At 43.8% G+C, this 25,857-nt stretch overlaps 1 protein-coding gene across 5 annotated transcripts in view; it reads right to left on the bottom strand.

Moving 5' to 3' along the window:
- Nucleotides 1-25,857, bottom strand: part of ARHGEF7 (Rho guanine nucleotide exchange factor 7) — a 104,355-nt gene that overhangs the window by 56,824 nt on the left and 21,674 nt on the right. For 4 of the 5 annotated variants that reach the window (XM_032442004.1, XM_032442005.1, XM_032442007.1 and 1 more), the window contains exons 3-4: nucleotides 3,658-3,742; nucleotides 1,190-1,320 (exon numbers count right to left, since the gene is read on the bottom strand). In XM_032442004.1, coding sequence (XP_032297895.1) covers nucleotides 1,190-1,320; nucleotides 3,658-3,742 — 216 coding nt within the window. Of the gene's footprint in view, nucleotides 1-1,189; nucleotides 1,321-3,657; nucleotides 3,743-5,121; nucleotides 5,207-25,857 lie in introns of those variants that run through there. The other variant, XM_015851443.2, reaches the window with a different exon arrangement.

Here is a 25,857-nt window from a genome sequence, read left to right as displayed (position 1 = left end):
CAGATTTAATAGTTATCTCTGCCCTAGCCCTCTGCTTGCATGTCATGTGTTTTCACTTGGTTAAACTGCTTAGCAAGATTAGAAAATAGTCACAAAATGAGCAGCAACGCTGTATAGTTATATCAACTGCAATTCGCTTTATCGGAGTGGCTCCTCAGTAGAATCAAATGAGCAACAAATTTGTTGAGAACAGCTGCCAACTGATCATCTACAGCAGCAAAACCAAATGACATTTTCCTCATTTTGGCCACCAGCTCTCTACTCATTCTTGCGCTTCTCCGTCCCTTTGTGACTGTCTGCACAGCTGTTCAGATATGATACAAATACTTAAAACTTGTTATTTCAGTTATCCAGCTAACAGCTTGTCCTACAATGGTTCCATCAGCAAAATAGAGTGGGTGGCAAACAGCACAGTGGGAGCTGGAATTAGTGGCCTAAGGCGAGAACTTGCATGGGCTCTGCTATAGCAGAGAAAACACATCAAGCCAAACGTAGCGCTGTGTTAAAGTTCCACACAGCAATCATCACTTAGTTCAAAACAGCCCCCTTTAAGCATGAAAAAAGAAAAAGCAGTTTACAGATTGGAACCTTCTTTACCAAGCTTTTAGTTGCTAAAAGCACCTTTCATCACAATTAGTTTCAACATAATACCCCACCCTGATTTAGGCTGCAGTGTGAAGCAACTGCCCATGTCACTCCGTTACCTGAAGGCTGTTTGAAGGACTCATCTTGAAATATAACAGCAAAGGGGAACAACTATGAGTATTGCCAACACTAGAAGTACCACCATCCCTGCTGAGGTCTGAATGTCTTTTGTTAACTTTCCCTAAACTCAGAGAGAGTACAACCAATGACAAATACATGATTTTGCCTTTAAAAAAGACCTTGTACTGCAGAGTATGAAACACCTACAGCAAAACAACATGGGTTGGTAATCTAGAAAAGGAAAAAACAGACCAAAAAATGCCACCAGGAAAAAAGCACTACCCTAGAAGGTCACAGAAAGCTGTGTGTGTTGTAGAATACCATTAGAAAAGCTGCAAAAACAGAACTTCACAGTCTTGAAATATATGGGTGAAACAGGCACAACAGTAATCAGTTGTTTGTTACACAGTTATTTATAAATTAAGTAAAAAAGGAAAAAAAAATTAAAAAGTGTATCTCAGCATATCTGAGTTCCAGAACTTACCAAACTCCGATACTGTCCCTGAAAGAGCTTTGAAGTTCTACTGTGTAAAGACTGAGATCCCAGAGAATCAAAAGATTTTATCCGATGAGATGAGGGACGCGCACATACAGAGTCACTGCCCAGCCCTATGTCTGGGGAAGGAACACAAAGCAACAGTTAAAATATGAAAGATCTGCATGTAACTTTCTGCCTACTTCTGAAAACCTCACATGCTTAAAGCAGGCTTAAGGTATCCGTAGTTGCTCAATAACTCCAGTTTTAAAAAGTTAAAGCAACAGTATGATCTGAAATCCAGACACTGTCAGCTTATTCCACGTACAGACAGGAAAACAATTTGAGCTGCTTAGGAAGAGGAGGGTTAGGATTGCATTTCTCCATTCCTAGCCACTACCAGTCTTTTTAAAGGTAATTAACCAACATCATTTTAGCTAGTGGCTAAGAAATTCAAATGCATAGAATCTGCTTGAAGTAAAGCCAACCACATCTGTTTCTTAATTCTTCCCCACCACCACCATCTCCTTCTCAATTAAAGCATTCTTTCCACTGTCTTCCTACATTCCTCTCCCATCCTTTTTGCCAGATCAGCTATTTCTTCTTCTTTGAGGGCAGGGAGGAATAGCAGAATAGGAAGAAGCCGCTTGATTGAAGGAAAGAACACCAGCATCCCCCTTCCTCAACTTTTCCACTCTTTCACTAGTCTCTCTGACAAAATACAAACTAAAACAGCCCAAATTATTTGAGTCATATCCCCCCAAAGGGCTGACAACAAGGGGCAGCAAGGTTGGGCCCATTCCACCACCCCACTGGGTAGCAGGGCAGCGGGGGGTAGCCAGTCAGACTCTCCCACCATCAGCCCACACATGGTGGGGGTAGAGCTGTGTATTAGCGGGGCAGGGGCTCAGCTCAGGCAGAGCACTAGAAAGCATCTTCTCCAAGATGCCAAGGTCCCACCACAGAGATCCACACAGAGCTCCATCCAGCACTGCAAGGAGATGGGGCTGCTTTCAGCTGCACTAAGTCTCAGCCAGCCCTCACAGCCAGGACTTGTGGATGGGAAATGTTCCCATGGCCCTTACACACAAGGCATGTTAAAGCAGACAAACACTGCTCCTTTGCCTTTACACCACAAATCATCCTATTCCCTCACGTTTTCCAAACAACGAAACTGAGTGAGCACCTGAGCTTCCAGGAGCCCTACAAGCTGTGTGTCCCAACCTTGGACACCATGAGGCTGCACAAGTCTCCCACCCTACCTGCTCTCCTGATTTTTAATGCCTGCTAATCTCTCCTGGTAGCTTCCTGCGCGCCTCCAACATTTGACCTATATTAGAGCTACACAGACAACCTTGTTCCCCTATTTGGCTGCTTTCTGACTAAAACAAACCATGATTACACAATCCTTGTTATTTTTGGTATAGAAAAGTGACACAAGCAGGTTCCGTTCCACAGAGAGTTAGGCGAACAATGTACGCCTGCTGTTTCACATCAAATCTAATGGGACAACTCTATTAATCTCAAAATGAACACTTTTCAACTTCATTACAGTATCTAACAGTCCCTGAAATGCAGGAGAAGGACAAGGGTGAGACCCACTTCAAGAATCAGAGTATCCGTGAAATGTATGCAGATCTGAAAGCCAACTTCCAATACTATACCAGGGATATTTAGAGTCCAAAAGGCCTTCTACAGTCATCAGGAAAGCTAATAGGGGGAACAGCTGTTCAAGAAGATTTATGCAGTTCTATTTGCTTCTATGAATGAGGCAAAAACACAGTTTAATCCTGGCTTTCATTTCTGGTTCCCATCTCAACACTAATACCTCCCTACTTCCCTACGTGACATGAACCAGTACCAGGGTACCTTCTAAGACCGCCTGCAATAGTGACTTTTTGATGTGGATGTTACTCAACTGATGTTTGGATCAGACACATTTTCCCCTCCTCATGAAGACTGGTAGTGTGTAGTAGCAGCCTTAAAGATGCACTGAAAGTGATCAACAATTCCATGCAAAGTTAAAATGAGAAACAGTGGTCTAAGCAGAACTGAATGATAATACTCCATGCCCATTCACTTGCCCTAGTAATTTGTTTGCAGAAGTCACACCTAAGGAGTGCTTGTTGATGTATGAAAAACAATAAACAAATATAACTCTTCAATAACGGACCAGAGATGTACTAAAAAGGGACAAGATAGTAATAGCACTATTAAACAAAGGTCCTTGATTTCGAAGAACTATTGCTAGATTAAAGGCTCAGACTTAGATTCACTGCAAATCTTCCTGCTGCAGGAGACTACAGAATCCACAGAGCCACTGGTAAAGCTTTAACAAGATGCAACAACAACAAAAGAAATAACTCTAAACGGCTGCAGATGCTTATTTTATCCTAAGTTTAGCAACAGACATAAATATGCTTTGCTGCAAGTTGAGCACGAGGCAAGAGAGCACCAAAAGAGCAAGCTGCACTTACCTGCAGTCACCTTATTTAAAGCAACCAGAGAGCTGAGAACTTTGCTGAAGTTCTGACCCTGATACAGGTCATTTGCATCGAAAGTCTGAAAACAAAAGAACATACATTAAGTCATGGAACCATTCAAATAAAGCATTTCTACCCTTATGCAAACCATAACGGGAGGAGCTATTTCCCGTTCAAGGTGATCAGCCTTCAGGTAGTTGTCATGGATCTGACAAACTGTGGAGTTTTCTTCCCCCTTTTTTTTCCCCAATAGAAATAAAATACAGGAACAGATGAATTCAAGTCACAAAGACGGGAAGAAAATATAAACTAAAGATATCAATTGTCACGCTGGCCAAAAAAGTTCAGAGTGCTGCATTACCCCCTTAGCACACTCTTTCTGTAGGAGGTCAAAAGCACTGCACCCAGTTGTTCATAACATACTTATTACAGCAGCATAAACACCTCTTTATTCTACAAGACAGAGATGAAAAAAATCAATGAATCCTACATTGCTAGATAGGTTATATATTTAGAATAAGTTTTGTGAAGGGGAGGGATGAAAGCTGAGGGTGATTTTATTTTTTAACTGTGGGAAGTAGATTCAGACCTCAAACTATCTTGTAGGAAACACGCTAGTAGCTTTCAAGCACGCAGCGATGACATTAAACATCTGGATTTTTAAGGGGAGAAAAAGAAAGAATTCATAATATTTGCCTGAGGTAATGGAAACACTCATCCAAAACCTCACGAAAACAGCTCTCGCAACTGATTCTGCATAGATTCAAAGGAGTAATAGTATTCCCTTGTGTAAGATTAGAAAGAGGACACAGAAAGGCAGCTATTCCTGTTGTCCCAACTAATTTAAGAAACAAAAAGATTCAGTTTCCTGCAGTGTCCCAACCGTTATCTACAAAAGTCAGCAAGAACTTGGCTGTTTTCCTGATAACAGCCATGTCCCACAGGCAGATCTGCAGGCCTGCGCCCATCCTCCAGCAGCCTACAGGGACAGAGATGTTGCTGCCCCAGGAGAGAGAATAGGGCATTGGAAGGCAGCTAAAATGGAGCAGTGAAAGCTTTCGTGGAAGCTTTTAAAAGTAACCACATCAGAGACTGACAAACCAGAGGATCATCTGCTGCCAGCAACTCCCAACTGGCGGACAGCCCGAGGATCCCACAGTCACAGGCAGAACTGACAGACACCAAGAAGTTCTAGCTCGTATTAACTAAGTCAGAGAACTTCCACCAAGTTTCAGTGCGCTGCAGATAGTTCAAAAGAGTATTTGTAAAGAAGTTTTGAAACTTTATCCCTGAACCTAAAAATAGGGAGATAGACACAGGCACTTGAGGCACTTGCATAGGCATCAGAAAGGTATGGGAGGGGGGTGGGACAAGGGGGAGAGAATTATTGAAGAAAAACATTACAGACTATAGCTAAAAGTTATGGAAATGTAAGAAATAATCATAATCACAGCTCACCTTCATTCTGAGCTTGGTTTCAGCCAGGGTTCTGCCAGGCCAGCTAAGCAGAGCACAGCAGGATGCGAGTGTGTCCCGTTTCCTGTTGTGCTGAGACTATGAGGGACCCAGGAGGAGCTGATTGGGCCTTTCAATGTGTTTGAGGCCGTAAAAAATGCCTGTATCCAGGGTGTGCATCCAATCTGCCTCACAGGAAGCAGCACAATGAGAGGATAAGAGAAACGTTCGCTTCCTTGTGGTTTTATATAGAGCCATTCCAACAGGAAGCCTCAGCACTGTCACAGCCAGTAGGTTGTTTGTTTTCAAATGGAAGGGCCACAACACCCTCATGCTGATTTCACAGCACACCCAACAAGCCCCTCCAACTGAGAGAAATGATCTCAAGATGTTTCATGGGAGCTTCATGGGATTTCTAGAGAAAAGGATTAATCGCAGGTTCTCACAATAAGTTGGGTGTGTGATAGACTGCCACCTCCACCCTGCTATATACATGCAGGCCTAAGAGCTGATCCTTTGAAGCATCACATCTGGATCTGAGAGTCCCTCAGCAGCTTCTCTACCTTCAGCACAGCATCCATGCAATTATCTGGTAACTGGCAGAACCAAGGCTGAATTCTGAGATGTGAGTAACAAGCTCAGTTATTTCCATATTGCACACCATTACCAAAACAAAGTCTGCACACTAGATTACTTCCCACGACAGTAGTATAACCCACTTCTCAAACTGCAGAAGCACTGCATGAATTCAGACCTGCATATTCTCTTAATACTTAAATATGCAAACAAAATATATTGGTTTGAAAATACCGCCAGTCTGTTAAACGTTATGTGACAGGCATATACAGACACTAAGCAAGTCCACATGGAAAAATACTTCCAGTGCATCCTCCCTTGCTGTACAGGCAAACAACTTTGAACTCTGCAGGCACACCACCTGCAAGGAAGTTTTGCTCTCCCATTCATCCACCTCCTACCTTCCCCCATGTCACTTAGGGAAAACATTAGTCAGGATGTGACTGTACAACTGCATCAGTCATACAGAATGAGGACACAGATAAGCCAAATCCTTCCAGCAAACGATTTAAAGCAAATAAATATCAGCCCTTTGATTTCAAATTCCACAAAAGTGACCACAAGCAGATATGCCATAAAGCATAGCTATTAAATAAAGGTAGAGCGGGACTATGTTATGAAGGTCTTTACAGGTCTTTTTGGTCACAGCCAGCACATTTCCTGCAGCTATAATTTCAATGGGAGGCAAAATTTACTGTCAACTATATCATGGCCTCTCCTGAGCAATTAATGAAACGTTAAACAGGTATCAATGAGCAGGTATCAATGTGGTGAATACCCTATAGGAAAATGTACATTAGATGGTAATTCTTCATTTATAATTGTGTTAGAGGCTATTAATTAGACAGTTCTTAAATTCATTTCATAGGAGCTATATTGATTTTCCCATTAGTGATGTTTCCTAAACATCAAACTAAATGTCTCAGAGATCCATTTCACCCATGTAATAGTTTTCAGCTACCAAATCCATACGCTCATTTCACGGCACAACTGACTTCTGTACCCATCCACTTAAACCCAGTGCATAAAAAAGGGCCACAGTTATACACTGAGGTCATTTTAAACCACTTGAGCTGTCAGCCCTCAATGAGTGGATATCTCTGCTTAAAAGGTGTTTATGATCTGATATTAACGACATAAAACCAACACAGTAATACTCATCCCTTATATCCCTGAGTAGTACTACCCACAGAAGTCACAAACACACTGACAGAAGAATAAGTGAAATAATAATAATAATAAAGAAAATAAGGTCAGGACTATTTCTGGTGAGAGCAAACTGGGCAATACCAAAAAATGTGCCGCAATGACTTGTCTTCAAATTAACCATCTTCAAGGCCTGGGAAGCTGGGAAGATTGGCTGACACACCTGAAGGCTGTGCTGCCATTGAACAAGACCTGGACAGACTGGGAAGTTGGGGAGTGAGGAACCTGATGAGTTTTAACAAAGGCAAGTGTTGAGTATTGAGCCTGAGGAGGAGCAACCTCATGCACCAGTACAGGTTAGAGGATGATCTACTGGAGGGGAGCTCTGGGAAGAAGGACCTGGGGGTCCTGGTGGACAACAGGTTGCCCATTAGCAAGCAGTGTGCCCCAATGGTCAAGAAGGCCAATGGCATCCTGGGTTGTATTAAAAATACATGTGGCCAGCAGGTTGAGGGAGGTGATCCTCCCCCTCTGCTCTGCTGAGGCCACATTTAGAATACTGTGTCCAGTTCTGGGTTCCCCAGTTCAAAAAAGACAAGGATCTCCTAGAAGGAGTCTGGAGGAGGTCCACAAAGATGATTAAAGGCCTGGAGTATCTCCCACACCAGGAAAGGCTGAGTAATCCGGGTCTGTTCAACCTTAGGAGAAGGCAACTGAGAGGAGGTCTGATAAATGCTTATAAATACCCAAAGAGAGATGGGAGGTAAATGGGTGAGGCCAGACTCTTCTAAGAGGTGTGTAGCCTAAAATTTGAATGTAGGAAATTCCACACAAACATGTGGAAGAACTTCTTTACAGTAAGGTTGATGGACCACTGGAACAGGTTACCCAGAAAGGTTATGGAGATATTTAAGACCTGTCTGGACACCTACCTGTGCAACCTACCATAGGGTACCTGCTTTAGCAGGGGGGCTGGACTGGATGATCTCCTGAGGTCCCTTCCAACCCCTGTGATTCTGTGAAACAAGAAAGACTAGGGGGGGTTGGGCAAGCTTCCAGGCACACATGTTTTCTTCAAGTAAGTTTTCTGTCATTAACTGGCTTAAATACTCATGGCATTAAAAATGTTTTCTTAAATATATTACTTCCTTGCTAGGCTAATGCTTCAAACTTACATGCATGAGGTTCTCAATGGATAACATTTCAAGCATCTGACAAAGATAGATGACAGTTTTCTTTAAAGCTCAGCACTGTGAGCAACAGCAGCTGACTTAAGGACAGCCCTGCTATCTATGAATCACAGATAGGCTGCTGCTGCTAACCTATCCCCACATCAAGCTGTGACCCCCAGGCTGTGTGTTCCAAACCAGCAGGACACTTCCTAGCTCAGCTTGGTGGCCTAGGGCCTCCTATGTAAAAGATTAAAAGAACATTGGCTTGCTCCCCCGAAGGAAATGGAAGGAAATGAGCAGGGTCTCTGCATCACCTGCGGGGTTTGGCAGCAAGCAGCATGACCACATGCAATGCGTCATCCCACCTGCTCCTGGCAGACAGACCACAGTGCTTTTGGCCATGGGAGCATAGAGAAATGAACAGCAGGGGAAAAAATGGAGGAAAAAAAACCAAAAACCTCCCTGTGAGGAAATAGTGACCTTCACAAACAAGAACCTCCAACAACTCCTTTAGTTCCACCACTACCCCAGCGTGTTCCTGTCCATAGCAGCGGGCAATGGGCCCACTAAGGCCACCTCTATGTTCCACCTCCCTGTGATTAACCCTCACTCACCCAGAGCACATAGGTGAGTCTGCAAGCAAAGCACCGAAGTTTTTGTTCATTCCAATTGTGGGTCAGCTGTGAGGGAGCTCAGCCTCACTCAGCTGTTATGCAGCAGCTGGTTGGGAGCAGGGAATTATCATCTGAAAGCTTCGGTAGTAAAAGGGGAGATAAGGAAAGCAGGGAGCTATGGCAACAGAGAGGAAGGGAAGGGGGAGAAGGGAAAAAGATTACAGCATGCTGGAAATTTGTCTGATGCATTCAGCTGACCAAAGTGTAACACACAGCACAAGGGAAAGCAAAATAAATCAAGTCGTTTGACAAATAAAGAGCAAGACAAATAATTGGGAGAACAGATCCGCAGTGTGGGGTTTTCTGGGCTTTTTCTAACAGTTCACCAGGGAGATTAAAACTCAGCAGTAAAGAACACAGATTCAGATCTGAAATAAAATCTATTGCTCATATAAATGTATTCCTCAAAACCGAAAGAGTTTAATTGTACTACGAACACCACATCACCTAAATAGCTTTAATCTCAAAGGCAACATCTAAACATAGCAGAACTAAGCATATACAGGTTTTCACACACCCCAGGTATGGGGACTTCAGGAAGCTCCCACTCTTGGAACTACATATAGAAGTTGCCGGAATGAAACTACCAAGCAAAATTTCATCAGGACACCAAAGCTGAGATTTCTTGGTGATTGCCAACACAACTGATTAGAAGGTGCTCATGCAACTGCTTTGTTACAGCTGAACAGGAAGCAGTGTCCATGAAGAGAGCTATCACAGAATCACAGAATTGTAGGGGTTGGAAGGGGCCTCTAGAAAGCATGGAGTCCAACCCCCCTGCCAAAGCAGGTTCCCTACACCACGTCACACAGGTAGGCGTCCAGGCGGGTCTTGAATATCTCCAGAGGAGACTCCACCACCTCCCTGGGCAGCCTGTTCCAATGGGAACTCAGCAGGGAGGAAAACTCAGAACATATTTCCTTAAGAAAGGCTCATCCTGGTAAAGCTCACCTTTATTTCTTGTATGTAGAGACAAGAACTATGGAAAGCTCTTTCCTAAATAAGGAAACAAAGCTGTAGTATTCCTCATGAGTTTTGACCTGGATTTCTATCTGAACAACCTAAAAAGCCTATAAGTTACATGTCTGGAAATACAGATAGCATCGCTATGAAGTTTCATCATTGCTTTTATGAGAGGAAGAGCAATTAACTCTCAATCCATCACAGACTGCCAACACACATGATGATGTCACATAACGATACGAACTGGGAGAAAACCACAAGAGAAAGGTAAAGGTTATTTTACTGAACCCCAAGTTGTTTTTCTTTCTGCAAGTGAGAACTAAACAAATCCACTTTATCCACCTCCCAGTTTCTAACAACACTAAAGATATTTGAAAGAACTTAGGAGTAAAAACTGCACTGCACGCCAAGTGAAAGGCTCGAGCATGTGTGTATGTAATGAGAAACCACTGTACAGAGTAAGAACAATTTCTGATGCCTGAGTTCAGGTGCTCAGTAACCCAAGTTCATAAATAACGAGGAATTATTTTAAAGACTAAATGATAGAATTTGGTCTTCTACATCCCTGGGATGCCTGTAGCAATAGTGACCAGTGCAACTCTGCAGTCCTTGTTAGATGGATGGATGGATACAATTTCTTGCCTTTTTAAATCATTTAAATATTAAGTTAAAAAGAAACAAGTTAGGAAAAAGCTTCAAAGGAAAAAGAAAGCAAGACGTGGCTCTTCACATTCAAACTCTGGCCCAACACTTCATGCTAACTGAAAATATCAAGAGTGATGAAAGTGAAGACTGACCCCAGCAGGATCGCATGCAGTCAGTGCAGGAGCCAGTATGGCTGGACAGCAACAAATGAAAGTCACTTAAGACTTCAGAAGCCAACCGTCCAACTGGGCTGAAAACCAGAGGAAACTCAGCCTACTGAATGGGTTCTGAAGGCTGATCGTCAGCATAAACATCCCACAGAAAGAATTCAGTTTTGAAGAGTCCAACTACTGTTTGCCAATGCCTGAACTCCACAGCAACACTGAATTTCATCATTTAAGGCTTCAAATCAATCAAGTATTGATGTAGAGGGAGATGATATAATCAAGAAACCTGAAGCTAAGGATGATTAGGAACTGAGATGTCTCATTAAGAGATACTTTAATATTTGATTTACTTTCTAAAACAAAGTACGCATCAGCTAAATTGCAAACACTTCTATTCTCTTGCTGAAAAACACAGGAAGGATGGCTTGCCACAGCTGATCTCAGATGCCTTCTGTCTAGATACATATTCTGCCAACAATTCTCAAATCATTTCTTCAGTACCAACTCAGTATCAAAAGCCATACTGTACAGAGTGGGAAGAGTGCTATGTAAGGAAGCCAAGTACCTCATTCACGTCATGAAAAATTTGAAGAAAAAGTAGGAAAAACAGTTTATTTTGATCCAAAGCACAGGACAGGTAATACACATCTGTAAATGCAGCCTTCCACTTACAAAACAGAGATAACACAGTAGCTAAATACCAGGTTAAGTCACTACCATAATGAATGGTGAGACCGCAGACTTCCAACACCAATGTTTAGACAGAGCGGGACAGAAGGTAAGAGCTGGAAGTGGAGGAGGGAGGTGTCATCCTACAGAAGAGTCATTTTACTGCAAAAGATTTTGTACTACATGAGGTTATCACCTGCCCTCTCAAAATAGCCTGCTGGCTGTTTTACTACAGTACCACATGATTTAACCACAACTTAAAGGCTACCACATGCTCACGTGTCATCTGGAACAAATGCACACAGCCAAGTGATCAGATGATGCACAGATTCAGCAGTGGAAGAGCCACAGACAAGGCACGAGCCACAAGAACAGCCCCACTGACCTTAAATTAGCGCCACATTTGGCCTAGTGCTCATCAGCATGCAGAAGCACGTCACATACACCCTAGTTTTTAACATGGGGGTGTTACCATCCTTCAGTCGAGAGTGAATTTATCAGAAATCTCAATTGCTTCCTGAATATACCACGGAAAGTGCCAAAATAAAGAACAAAGGCTTACTGAGTTTCCACAGGGCCTGCTGATGTCTCCATTTATAATCAATGGAAGAAAAACATTAAGTCTGCAACATTTAGCTGAAATGAGCTAGCCCGAAAAAGAGAATTCAAGTTTAAACTGCATCTCTCCAGTCCAGGGCTGGATCTGTCCCTCTCTTCCAGCCACCTGCAATAACATGATCCAGGATCACGCACCTCTTCTAAAGCGCAGGACTTTATTTGGGAACCAGGGACAAGTCCCACTGCCTCTGCTCTGCCTCGGTCACCACTCCAGATGCAAAGCTGGATTAGCTGCCTGAGCAGCAGCTGGGCAGCTAGAGGGCCCAGCATCTTCATGCAAAGAACATCAAAAACCAAAGCCTATTAAGTGCAACAGACTGCACCTTGAGGCCATCCCAGCAGCAGCCAGGAAAGACCAATCATCCCTGCCAAGGGTGAGGCAGATACCTGGGGGCAAGAAACAGCAGAGTTCCAAGTAAACCCTTCTGGCTCAGGTTCAAAAGCCCACTGATCAGCACACAGTTTGAAATGGGGAATCTCCCTTATTCGCATCTCCCATGACCTCATACTCATTTAACGTGGGATTCATTAAACTCTCACAGCAATCTCATTCTAACAGTTGATGTGGCAAAAAAAAATAAATAAATAAAAATAAAACAAAAATGCATCCAGCAAGAAGTAGGAAGCTTGCTGTGAGCTTCACGAGTTAATCAACCCCAAAATAGGCCCCTGAATGCAGCCGCCTGCTTACCCACACCCTACCTCACCACCATTGCCACCATTGCCTGGACCCTGTCCTGGCATCCTGAGCCACAAAGCAGCACTAGGTTCCCCCATCAGAAAGAACAGAGATAGATTCGGCCATCACTGGGTAAGAGTTTGGTTACAGTGTGACCAACCCCAGCCACCTACCTGGAGCATGATGGCCATAAGTACCATGATGCCAGGCAGCACAGGATACCTCCCTGACTAATTTAGGAGTCTATGCAGGGCCCCACTCCGTGCCATCATGGCAGCTGCTCTGCCTAGAGCAGCCCAGCCCCAGGTGCACTCCTACTGCTCAGCAACAACCAAACATCCCTGCCCAGGTGACACTGTTTCAGATACTCACCTCTTCTTGATGTAGAAGGAAGAGTCAACACATCCACTGGCAGCTTACATAGATTCCAACCCTTACTTTTTCTTGCAAAAATCTGCGTCAAGTCTTCAAATGGCAGACTATTTCCTTTAAATACATTTCTCCCAGGAATTACTATAAATCTGATTATCTCCATGCCAGAATTCATAGGAGAGTCAGTGAGACTGATGAAATGGATTTCTGTGACTTACCAGCCCACAAAAGATACCTGTCAGCTTAAGAGAAGCCAGACACCAAACTGAAACGTTAAGGATAGCACATCATATTGTATTTGACACAGCCACAGAAGGAGGAATGGAAAGCAGTAAACACAGACAGGCTTTTAGAGATCCAGGAAAAGGGAGATGGGAAGGAGTCAAGACAAGTGCAGACCAATAAAGCCACTGCCTAAGCCTGAGAAACTGACAAGAGCTCTAACAAAGAGCATAGAATGGTTTGAGATGGAAGGGACCTCTAAAGACCATCTAGTCCAACCCCCCTGCAATGAACAGGGACACAGGCAGCCCCATCAGGGTGCTCAGAGCCCCACCCAGCCTAGCCTTGAATGTCTCCAAGAACGAGGCACCCACCACTTCCCAGGCAACCTGTTCCAGTGCCTCACCTCCCTGATCACTCAAAACTCTTCCCTTATATTTGATCTAAACATCTCCTCTTAGAGTTTGAAACCATTTCCCCTTAACAGACTGTGCCAAAGTACCTGCCCCCTGCTTTTAGATGCTGACAGGGAACAGAATTGAAGGAGTCTGTATAAACACAAAAACAGAGAAGAATTAACTTATTTCCACAGTAGCATTGTTATCTTTCAAAAATACATCACCACCCCTTGAAACGATTATCAGTAAGCATAGGTTAGTCCTATTAACATACCGTATCTAAACAACCTCTGAAAAAACACCAAAAGGCGAGAGGACACAGAGGTAGTAAGGTTTGTTACTGTGCCATATGAAGTCACATACGGCATGAAGAAGGTCATCCATAATGTAAGTACAAGAATACCTGGCGCCGTGAGCTGCAGCAGCTGAACAAACAAAAGGAAGTTTCCATTAAATGCATAAGCAAACCATGGAACTCATTGCCATAGGATGCTGAGGTGAAAAAAACCCACAAAGTTCAAAATAGCTTCAGAAAGCTACAAAAAATAGCTACAGAAGTCCATCAAGCTATTAAAAACACTGATACACGCATCATCTCTGTCTACAACTGCCCCCTGCCAACTAAGGGTGCAATCCTGACTCAGGGCACCCCACATGCCTCTACATTTTCCACATGATCAGCTCACTGAAACGTTCAGATTTCAGTAATAAGGAGACAGGCAAAAAGAAACAACTCTATGTGTATCACTGTGCCACTGTAGTGAAACTACGGTAGAGAATAGCAGTGATAGTAGTTTGTGATTAAAGGTGTCGTATGGTATGTTAGCACATTTTGGGTGTTTTGTTTTTCCCACGTTTAACCTTTGTTAGTTAAATACCACAGAATCTCAGTCTGCACAGCCAATAGCATTGAGCTGAAGCAGTTGGTGCAAGCGAGACTTCTGCTGGCAGCTCACAGCTTTCTTTGATCCATCAATGTGAAGTATGCTGAGTTAAGGATGTGGCTTCCAGAGCAACCTAGAGGGAAATACTTAAAACTGAAGCTGTCATTCATATAACACTTTAAGAAGGAAGGATAACGATTAAATTGCACAAAGCTACAGCATTCTAAGAAACGTTATATCAGAAATCACTGTAAAGCCATGAACAGTCATAATACTCTGTCATTTAGCATGAATCAAAACCAGACAAAATAAGAGAACTCAATCCTTATTTAGACCATGACCTTCACTATAATACGGCCTAAAAACAGGTGAAACTCACCTGTTGTTCACTGATGTGACCAACATAAATCAGCCCCAGGATCTCCCCACCTTTTGGCTTTGAGATCACAGAAGGTCCTGGTGATCTCCAGAGAGCCACACTGCAAACAGCCTGCGCTGCAAACAGAATCCAAGCTCACAGATTCAACACAAAAATGAGCAAGATGCTCTGTACACAGAAAAACCAAGCATCACATCAAGCAATGCCCAAGGTGATGTCCTCTCATGTTACTAAGGCAAAGGTGGTATCAGCTGTTACTATCTAGCTTAGCTACACAGAATCAAACAGAATCACAGGATGACCAGAGTTGGAAGGGACCTCAAGGATCATGTAGTTCCAACCCCCCTGCCTGGCAGGGCCACCAAACATACACATTTAGTAGATCAGGTTGCCCAGGGCCCCGTCCAACCTGGTCTTGAACACCTCCAAGGACGGGGCATCCACAACCTCCCTGGGCAGCCTGTTCCAGGGCCTAACCACTCTCCTAGTGAAGAACTTTCCCCTAACATCCAACCTAAATCTTCCCTCTTTCAACTTAAAACCATTTCCCCGTGTCCTGCTACTGTCAGCCCTTATGGCCAGCTACAGAAGTGGCAAAAGCTTTTCTGGGACTAAGCATGCCCAAAAACACAGCCCATAACATAAAGATGTTACCACAACTGCAACTTATGCAGTGTTTAAAGCCTCCTGCAGACTGCGTCTCCAACTGCCCAGACACAACAGCAAATGCTTCTCTGTTACCTGTAACTGGGCAAACAGGGAAAGCAGACTGAAGGCATAAAGCTAAGGCACTGTAGGGCTGCTCCTGGACGAGGGGACAGTTTTTATTTGCAGGAACTTTTAATCCTGATTCGGATTGCAACAACGTAGGGCAATGTAAAACAGAAAGCAATGACAGCGCATCAAATCCTTAGCACATCTGGCAACTAAAAAGCCATCAGTAAGTATCCAGAAGCACGGAGATTCCACGTGTGGGGTTTGCTGCACATGCCTGGAATAGTGATGCTCACTTTCTGAGGAGTATCTTATTCAGCTATGTTTAAATCCAAATCTCACTTCAACAGTCACTGCATATCTTCCTCTTTCCCAGTCAAAAGCAACAAATGTCTGCAAACTGCAAACCTTCCCAAGTCCCACTGTTTAATCTCAAATGAATGAATAGTGACACCAGATGCTGCAAGCAGGAAGAAACAGAGCAACATGATAATGCAGCTGAGTAAAATATGCAGTTTCAGGTTGAAGAACTAAGCAAATCCTTTCCAATACGATGCTCCAGAAACATTAGAAAACAAGCAATTCTGCTTTGTTGGAACCACATCTTTAACACTCCAGCAACATTATCTCAAAAAGCTGTTGTCTCAGACACGTTATGCATAGAAGACAACACTAAGTTGACTCACATGCAGAGGAATACATTGAAGTTCTTTCAAAATTGAGAATCTTTTCACTTACATTGCAACAAACAGAATGCATGAATAAACAGGCCAGGACAGTACTGAGTTCTCTAACACATCTCAACTCCTAATCAACAATTCCAAGTGAATATACTGTTTTTATCCTCCTATAAGTAACACCCCATGTTTGAAGTCATACACTATTTAGACAAAGCTGACCTACAGTCATTAAAAAGCAGTGGAAGAACAGACTGAAAACGCTTATTTTGCCCAAGTCAGTCAAACCACATTGGTTTTAGCACCAGCCTTTGCAAGGTTTTCAAACTAGCCTGCCTTATTCTGTACAAAATTGACAGGTTGTACAATACAGCACACCTGATAAAGGATAATACGCATACAGTACATACTCCTTACATCTAGTGCTTTGGAGCGTAATTTGTTTCCGAGTGGCCAGACAACAAACTCAGCTATGAAGACTGCTCTTAAAGCATGAAGCAATAGCTTCCATTATATCTTCAGGCAGTTGCGAAAGCAGTTTCTTCCACATTCAAACTACAACCTACACCTTCTTTTTCAAATCTAATTACTACTTTTTGAGATTGAGTTATTAACACATTTCAAAGGAAGCTGTAGCTGTGATGTGACGTCTGGATGGTACCAAAGCAGTAGAAGTTGCACACTGTGACAGCTCATCACCCTAACTACACAGTCATCCACCTAGTGTTTTCTCAGCAATTTAATCCATTAAGTCCTACATAGAATCATAGAATTACCCAGGTTGGAAAAGACCTTGAAGATCATCAAGTCCAACCGCAGCCTAATCATAGTACCTTAACTCTTAAAAACCCTACACTAAATCATATCCCTGAGTACCACATCCAAACGGCTCTTAAACACAACCAGGGATGGCGATTCAACCACCTCCCTGGGGAGCATATTCCAGTACTTAACTACCCTTTCTGTGAAGAAGTGTTTCCTAACATCCAACTTAAACTTGTCCTGGCGCAACTTGAGGCCATTTCCCCTCGTCCTGTCACTTGTCAGTAGTGAGAAGAGACCTGCCCCACTCTCACTGTAAGAACCTTTCGGGTACTGGAAGAGAGCAATAAGGTCTCCCCTCAGCCTCCTTTCCGCAGACTAAACAGCCCCACCTTCCTTAGCCTCTCCTCATAGGGCTGATTCTCCAAGCCCTTCACAAGCCTCGTTGCCCTACATAACACCTTAGTAACTTTCAACACAATGGTGTCTCCTTCCCAGTGCTATCCTGCTGCTTGTTGGCCAGAGAACTCAAAGCCAAACTTTTCCACCTCAGAAAGTAGGTGAGCAGCTGCCCTCTCTGCAAGTTGCTTGAGCAGAAAGTACTTCAACAATCAAAACAGCCAGCTCATCAACTCCAAAGGCTGCATCTGCTTCCAGAAATCCCCTTGGAGAGACTTGTTTTCAAAAAACCAGGAAAACAAAGGAGAGGAGTTTCATGTTACAAAAGGGGGGATTTCACATCCTTGTTAACAGGCAGGGAGAGCACCTGAAGCTTCCTCTTTCGGACTACAAAGCTTCTATATTCTACAACAGCTTTGAGATGTACAAAGAAGGGGAAAAAAAAAAAAAACTTAGTATTAAAATCATGATTATTTCCAACAAACCTCAGTGCACTTCAACTCAAGCATCACCACAAATACCTGATGGTAGACATGACCGCAAAGGTACAATTATTCCACATGGGCAGTTTTATCTAACGAAACTGCTGGAATTCAGCTAGCAGCAAGGCTGCTCTCTGATGAGACCTGCATTAACTACTATCAAGAACAAACCCAGACTTCAGGGCAATTACAGGCAGCAATTAGGTGAAATTCAGTCTGGTTCCACAACTCTCGGTAGTGAAGCAAAAACACAAAGATCCTATTTGAAATGCTGAGCACTGTGGTACCAGTGCACTACCAGATGTCTGACAGGCCTCACTGCAAATCAGCAACCTTTCTGCCATCAGCATATTTTGGTTAATTTGCTGCAACACGTACTTTTTATACTTTAACAAATTCATACGGCTGATTTGGGCCAATTCTATGTTGCTGAAGCACAGATTCTTACATCATGAGTCTGACTTAAGGCCAGCGTAGCCTCTGTACAAGACAAGTTTCATCTTCAAGTCATGTGCTCCACATAAGGGTATAAAATCCTGCCACAAATACACAAGTGAAAAGTCAAGGCCAGCAGCCCCAGCAATACTAACACTTCCCAGTATTTAAGTATTCCCTCAGGATCAAAAAAACCACATCATTTTGATCAGCTCAAGACCCTCTGGCTTCATTTTATTTCTCTTTAAACTGGTCTATACACACACACTGAAAGGACTGAGCCTGTTAAGAGATTGACAGAGGCAGCTGAAAGAGATGGAAAGAGCACCTTGCTCTTAGAAAAAGATGATTCCATCCCAGAGACCTGGAAAGATAGGAATAAGACAGCTGATGCTAGGCTAACAATGACAGGAAAAAGGAAACAGCACGGTAAACCACTAGTGAGAACATGCGGAACGGAAGATCAGGACTGTAAGCCCTCAGACAAGTGGGACAACAAAGCCAACAAGAAAGGGAGAATGGAAAAGTTGAAACAGAAACAGCTGTCAAGAGCTTAATGTATAAACCAAGTCATGTCATCCCTCTGCTTCAGTAGCTCAGCAGCTGAGCCTGTGTGCATCTCTTCCAGCCCAGCACACAGAAGAAACATGAGCTTTCCAACTGAAACTAGGACAGTTTCCTACAGAAAGCCAAGCAAGGACATACGATCACAAAGCACATACAGAGGTATGCCAAACCTAAAAGCCTCTCTTCAGTTTTCTCAACATCTCAATAGCATTCATCATGATGTTAGATTTGAGGGAAGCCTGGCATGCAAAAATTGTGTTACAGGCCTCAGATGAAGATGTATGTAAAGATGAAGAAGCAGCCACCCCACCTTCCTTAAAGCTTAAACCATCTTTTTTCTTTTCTTTTAAGCATCTGTGCAAAATAAGCCCCAACTAAATGCTCCAGTGCAAGACTGGATGAATTGTGATAAATATTCCCGCTCACCTCTGTACCAAAGAGGATTTCCTGAGATCACAGATAGCCCTAAAAGGCACACCTACGTTTTCTTCCTCAGTTGCTGACAGCAGCTATAAATAAAACTGCAATCGTTCATTTAATTCTGAAAGACAAACTGACATTTGAAAATGGGATACTTCTCCTAGCAAGTAGTAATAACAAAAACTTAAATCATAAACTATATTAACAAGCAAGTACAGGCAGGAAAGAAACAAACAAGCTGACAGGCATCAGCAAATCCAGAGAACCCTCTAAGCTAGCTAATGAACTTAGGCCATAAATATTACCTAGATGTGGTCCATTCGACTATCAGTAGTTTACAATATCAAAGTCAGCTAATTACAACAATGTTGTATCTTAACAATGAAGAATTGCTCTATCAGTTTCACTGTCAAGTACCAAAAATGCTTTAGCTGTATTTATATGTTCCCTTTTGCAAACTGTATGTGTGACAGAAGATGTAGTCCATGGCAAAGGGTACGAAAACGCATGCTCTTGTAATTTCCTTTGTACTCTTTTCACAAGCCTGTAGGGTGGATAGATTTACATGGCTTACTCTAAGGATGATTATATTAGTATAGATTAATATCCTGTTCCACACTTGTAGCGTAAGCACTTTCCTAAACGTTGGATATCAATCTCAAGGAAGAAGAAGTGGGATATTATTTCCTCTCCACACACTTTAAATGCTTTAACACGCAGAACAAAGAACCTGATGAAGTGACAGGAAGTGATGAACTACAACGTGATTCCTGCACTTAAACTGCTTTTAGACTGCACACAGCAATCAGTTACGATGAACATTTTCAAAGGCAACCTATGGAGCTAATAAACATACAGAACACGCAAGAAAAATGTTTCAACATGTTTTGCATGTAAAGCCACTTAAATACTTCTACCTCTGTTTATTATCTCTGCTGATCTAAATAAAACTGCTTCTAGGCACTGCCTGCTGACAGACTTTGAGAATTAGGAGCTCTCTTTTTCCCCTTGAACCTCATTTCTATTCATTACTTGAGAGAATACGTGAGAGCGTTGGAGGTAGGGGGCTGATGAATTTTCTTGCTTCATTGCCTCATATCAACTGAGTGAACTGACAGCATCTGAAGCGCAAACTGACCCCAGCTGCAAAGTTATACTTACTTTTGGTTGGGGTTGTTTCCCTGCTCTTCACAAAATAGCCCAATAATTCTTGTGCTGACACACTCAGTGAAGAAGAGGAATAAGCAACAGCAGTGTCTTAGGCTGGCAGCCCCCAGTACTTTTGGTGCTATTTATCACGCAGCTAAGCCATGCCAAAAGCCCACTGCTGCCAAAAGAGGAGGCCCCAGTCCACTTCCTCCTCCGTTGTGTCCTTTATGCCAGTCACTGAGCCACTCCACTCTGGTTCAGTGGTGGGGGCAGTGGGGAAGGTAGTCATGAGGGAAGAAATTGGATCCACCAGAGACTGGCAGGAAAGCACCGAACAGTTAACAGTGAGCCGGGCAGTTCATCTAAAAATAAAGCAAAGGGTGTTTCTGCTCACACTTCACAAGAAATAAACATGAAGCATGGGATAAACACATCTAAACAAAGTAAAAATAGCACTCTGGCAATGCATGCTTGCTGCCAGAGTTGTAAGGAAAGTCAAACCGGTGGATGCCTGCCTGGCCAAGGGTGTTTCCATAGCAGCTTGCACTCATCTAAAGCAGGGTCCTGTCCTGGTGTGACACTCTCTTTCCCTCCAGCCTCCAATTACACAGACAGGGATTGCCCATCAACGGGATTACCAAAAATAGTTTATTTTGTTCGAAGATTACAGCAGGATTCCAAATTTCACCCAGACTAATGCTGAAATACACAGCCTTAACCCACGTCCCTAAACCCAGCACTCAGACCCCACATTGAGGCAACCAGGTTCACTGTATCAGCAGCTGGGGGCTTGGGGAAGCAGATTTTCTCTTGCTGGCAGTTTTGTTTCATTTCCTTTTTAGGGGGTGGGGAGGGAACAGGTTGGATTGATGTGGATTTACTCAGCCAGCTGGCTCCAGAAGGCATCTGGCACACACCAGAAGCAGCACAGGATGAAACAGACAAGCAGGGATGGTCCTGGAAAACAACAGGACAGACCTCCCATTGTGGCCACAGTGTCCTCTCAGATGGACAGATCACGGAGTTTCACCACTAGCAATGTCATACTAAACCAACAATAATCCCATTACCAAATATTTTAACTCTACTGCAATTGAGCTTCAGGTTTCTGTTTGCAAAGGACTGGCTGGTGTGCAGCCACAGGGAGGCACATGGAAGCCCTTCTGTACCATGCTCCATCACTGCCAGAGCAGGCAGCATGTTCAGCAGCATGCAGACAGCACGGGGATGCCTGCAGTCCCTGTCCTGGTGTTCTGTAGAGGAGGACTTGGTGCAAAAGAATAAAACAGAATGATGGCATTTTCATCCCAGAGACTAGAGTGCTATTCAGACAGATTTCAGTATGCTGAAGTCACCCCACAAAAAAGGAGCATTTAATTTCACTCCAGCACTGAAAACACCATTAAAGGAAAGATGTAACAATATCCCCCCTCACCCCTCCCATTCACTAATTCAGCAATCTACATAAGGGAGTCCAACCAGTTAAGCCCCCTTTCTGGAGAGATGGGAGGATTGGGAAAGAGAGTCAGCCTCATCAGAACTAGGGCATTGGCTTGTTTTGCAGCATCAAAACCTATTCCAGCCTGCAACAGGATCTACCGCTTTCACTGGTACTTGCAGCTAATGATCCCTTAAATTGATCACCCAAAGCAGCCTAGAGTGGGCAGAGGGAGAGGGCTTAACCAAACAAGAATTTCACTGGATATTTAACAAGTACCTGTGTAATAAAACTGTTAAGCACATCACTGCCAGGTCATCACTAACCACACCACTTGTTCTCTCTCTGATGACCACTGTAGTGCCTCCCTCCCAAAGGAAAATAAGTGAAGGGCCATAGAAATTAAGGGACGGGGGCGTAAAAATTTAAGTACATGAAAATCACTTAAAAACACCCAAAACTACCAGGCTAAGATCTGTCCCTCACAAATAGTACAGCAGCTAGTAATGCCTCCATTTGTTTGCTTGTTTCCCTCCCTGTTTTTCCCTTTATTTGAGCACCTGAGGCAGTTCCTTACTACGTTTTGCTTTGTAGGTCTGGCAAAGCAAGTAGCACTGAAGATTTATACCAGAGCAGGGGCTTGGCTCAGTTGTTGATGTTTTGTTTCTAAATCAGACACAAAAGCAACTTAATTGTTTCTAAATACTCCACTCAAAGAAACTCAGCCAACATAGCCAACGTGATGATGAAATAAAACAGTGGTCATACGCTACAGGAAAACACAAGTCAAAAGAAATTGGAAGGGCTGGTGCTTTGGTGGGGTTTCAGGGTTTTGGTGGTCTTTGTTGTTTGGGTTTGGGATTTTTTTTATGCATTGTTGTTATTTTTTTGTTTGTTTGTAACTCCAGCTACAGCTTACAGGGAAAGGATTTTCTATTAATCCTGATTAATATCATTCATTAGATATGAGCCTTCAGCCTAACCTCTTCAGGCAGCAATTGAGCATGAGAGCCCTTCACCCCCCACCCTCTGCTCACCCCACACAGCAGAGGTGTAAGAACGGCCTTCTCACTTCCCCAGGGGCACAGCAGCTCACCACAACGAACCAGGGCAATGACAGAAGGACAGCAGTCAGGCTGCTCACCCTTCCCACAGCAAAGGCTGGCATGTAGGGCAGAAACACCTGAAGAAACCACACAGACCATCCTTGCATAAGAAGGATTTCCTCACTTCGTTTTAAATCACCAGTCTCCTGCTTCATGCCCGGCCCACAAGATGGCACTGAGAGCAAGACTTCGCTCCCTCTTTCCCCCTCTCTCCCACATCGGGCTGCACCGCAGGCTCTGCAGCGATCCAGAAAAGACTGCCACCTACTGAAACATCGCCTCATCTTCCCACATCACTGACCCTCCAGACCTGACATCAGGGAGGTGAGGCTGGAGGAACGAGGACACGGCTGAAGGCACCTTGCTGTCAGTAAGATGAGGCCTGGTTATCAGCGCTACAGCTTGCTCCATATCTAGGATTTTTTCCATGTTTCCTGATATAAAGACCTAGGAAAAGCAATAACATCAGAAAAATGGTACTTCCCACAGACTAGTAGCTCTCAGTAACAGTGCCACGAGGTTGAAATGCCTACATTCAGTCAGTTACAGTGAAACAGAAGCCACAAGCAAAAATGTGTAAGGGCTACAACTATCTGGATAGTTAGCTCAACGCAGTAAGATTAATCTCCCAAAGGAAAGCCTGCTTTGGCAGGGGGGTTGGACTTGAAGATCTCTGGAGGTCCCTTCCAACCCCTACAATTCTGTGATTCTGTGAAAGGGGAAAATCATCACGTTCTAAGTATGCCATCTTTAGAGGAAGCAATCAAGGTACTTTCTCCTCTCACCAAGACAATCTTGTAAAATCAAGGCTGCAAAACCTCCTCTTCTCAGCAGGGCATACATCACCTTTCCCACACATGCCAAGAAATTTGCATGAGAGCAGAAGTCAGGAATAGCAGCAGTGCTGGAAGCATTTAAGAAATTACATCAAGTCATAAGATGACCTAGATTTGATATTTCATCACTGTCACACACAAGAATCAACATAAAAGTTCCCAAATAGAAATCAGAGAAATACTACGCTGAAACCAGCAAACAAAAGCAACAGCCTATTTCATGGAGCCAGACTTTCTTCTGTTTAGTCCTCAAGTAATCTTCAAAGCAACCGTTCTGCTGGAATTGTTCTTCAGCTCTTCTTCAGCCTGGAGGAGCAGAGGGGCAGCGCTGAGCTCTGCTCTGTGTGACAGCAACAGGGCCCGAGGGAACGGCATGGAGCTGTCAGAGGAGGGGCAGCTGGGGGTGGAGGAAAGGGGCTGCACTACAGGGTGGTGGGGCATGGAAAGGGATGCACAGGGCTGCGGGCACAGCCCCAAGTGCCAGCGTTCACAGGACAAGATGACACTGCTCTCAGACACAGGGTTTGGATGCTGGGTAGTCCTGCACAGAGGTAGGAGTAGGACTCCATTATTCTTGCAGGTCCTTTTCAACTCAGAATCTACTATGGTACAACTTTCCTCTGGTTGTATCCTGTTTTTGATAGGAAAGTTTCCCAGGCTCCTGCAAAGACTAACCAATGCCGCTTGCTATATATTATAGAATGCGCTACAGATGTAACTATTTTTAGGTAGCTTGAGTCCAACAATACACCTTAAAGGCACATAATGCTATGTAACAAGCTGCTGGTATTCAAGTTTTCTTCACACAGAATCTACCATCTATAACACGCAGGGAGGACAAAAGATCTGTGTCACACACAGGCTTGGGAAATATCTGACACCTAATAGCAAGGTGATTGTGTTCAGTCCCTCCTGTCACCACGCCTGCTAGAGCTCATCTCCTCCATCCAGGAGCTGCCTTCACACACATTCTCACACCTTGTTCAGAATTAAACAGAAGAGAAGCCCTTCCTCTTCCTGCAGGGCAAGCAGATTAGCCCCTCCTTGCTGAAATTCACAGCAAAGAGCTGGAAGGCAGGGGAGGGTTAAAGAAATCAGAGCAAGAACTCCTCCAGCAAGCCAGGAGAAGAGCACAAGCCAGCAAACTACCTTTGCATTCTCTTAACTCCTTTTTTCCTTGGGCACCCTGATGCTCTTTGCAAAAGCCTCCCTTCCTCTGGCTCTCTCTACCAACCCATTTTTCCTGATTCTCCTAGCTTTCATGCTTCTTTTATCAGGAAAAAGCACTGAAGCCCCTTTGTGAAAACTACTATCTGCATTCAAGCACAAGAGTGCACTGCTGAAGTCTGCTGTGCATTCTAGATTAACTGCGCAATATACTTTCTGTTTTAATTACTGCGCAAGGGGTTATTCAGATCTTCAAACTAAAATGAACCGCACAACTGAAGTAGTTACACAGAAGCCTCTCCAGAGCCACAGAGCAACTCATTCAAGCTGTTGCAAAACAGCTCTGAGCAGATACATACTAGATAACAGTTACAGCAAAGAAGCACAGAGTGTGCCCCTCCCCAACTCCCCCTGTATGCAGTGACAACTAAAACGTACTAGATGTATTTTGGCATGCCAGACACCCCTCAAAACTTTGCTTTACAGCTTCCCTGCACAAACAGATCACAGAATCACAGAATTATAGGGGTTGGAAGGGACCTCTAGAGATCATGGAGTCCAACCCCCCTGCCAAAGCAGGTTCCCTACACCACGTCACACAGGTAGGCGTCCAGGCGGGTCCTGAATATCTCCAGAGAAGGAGACTCCACCACCTCCCTGGGCAGCCGAAGATCTTCCAATGTTGACTTGCAGAATACCTTTCAAAGGCCACAAAGGCAGCAGGACTGTAGCCATCATTTTCTTAGGAAATACACAATGCTTGGAGAGAAAAAGCAGCATCACTTTATAGATGAACTGCTGTGGTTGTGGAAGGGGTGGGGCACGGAAGAAGAGACAAAGGCACATAATCCTGCTCCCAAAAAATGAGCTGGTCTAACAGAACAACACCGACACCCTTTGCAAACTTCTCCCCAGGGCTACAGCTGTGTATCCTTATATAATTTATAGCTCTCAAGATTTCATTCCCCAAATTTGCATGCAGCATTCGGAGCCCTGAGGGCAAATCCTTGAACGAGAGATTTG

Source organism: Coturnix japonica, chromosome 1 (assembly GCF_001577835.2).
Source record: "Coturnix japonica isolate 7356 chromosome 1, Coturnix japonica 2.1, whole genome shotgun sequence".
Taxonomy (NCBI): Eukaryota; Metazoa; Chordata; class Aves; order Galliformes; family Phasianidae; genus Coturnix; species Coturnix japonica.
Note: the sequence above shows the minus strand (reverse complement) of the source record. Positions and strands in the feature narration are given on the sequence as shown.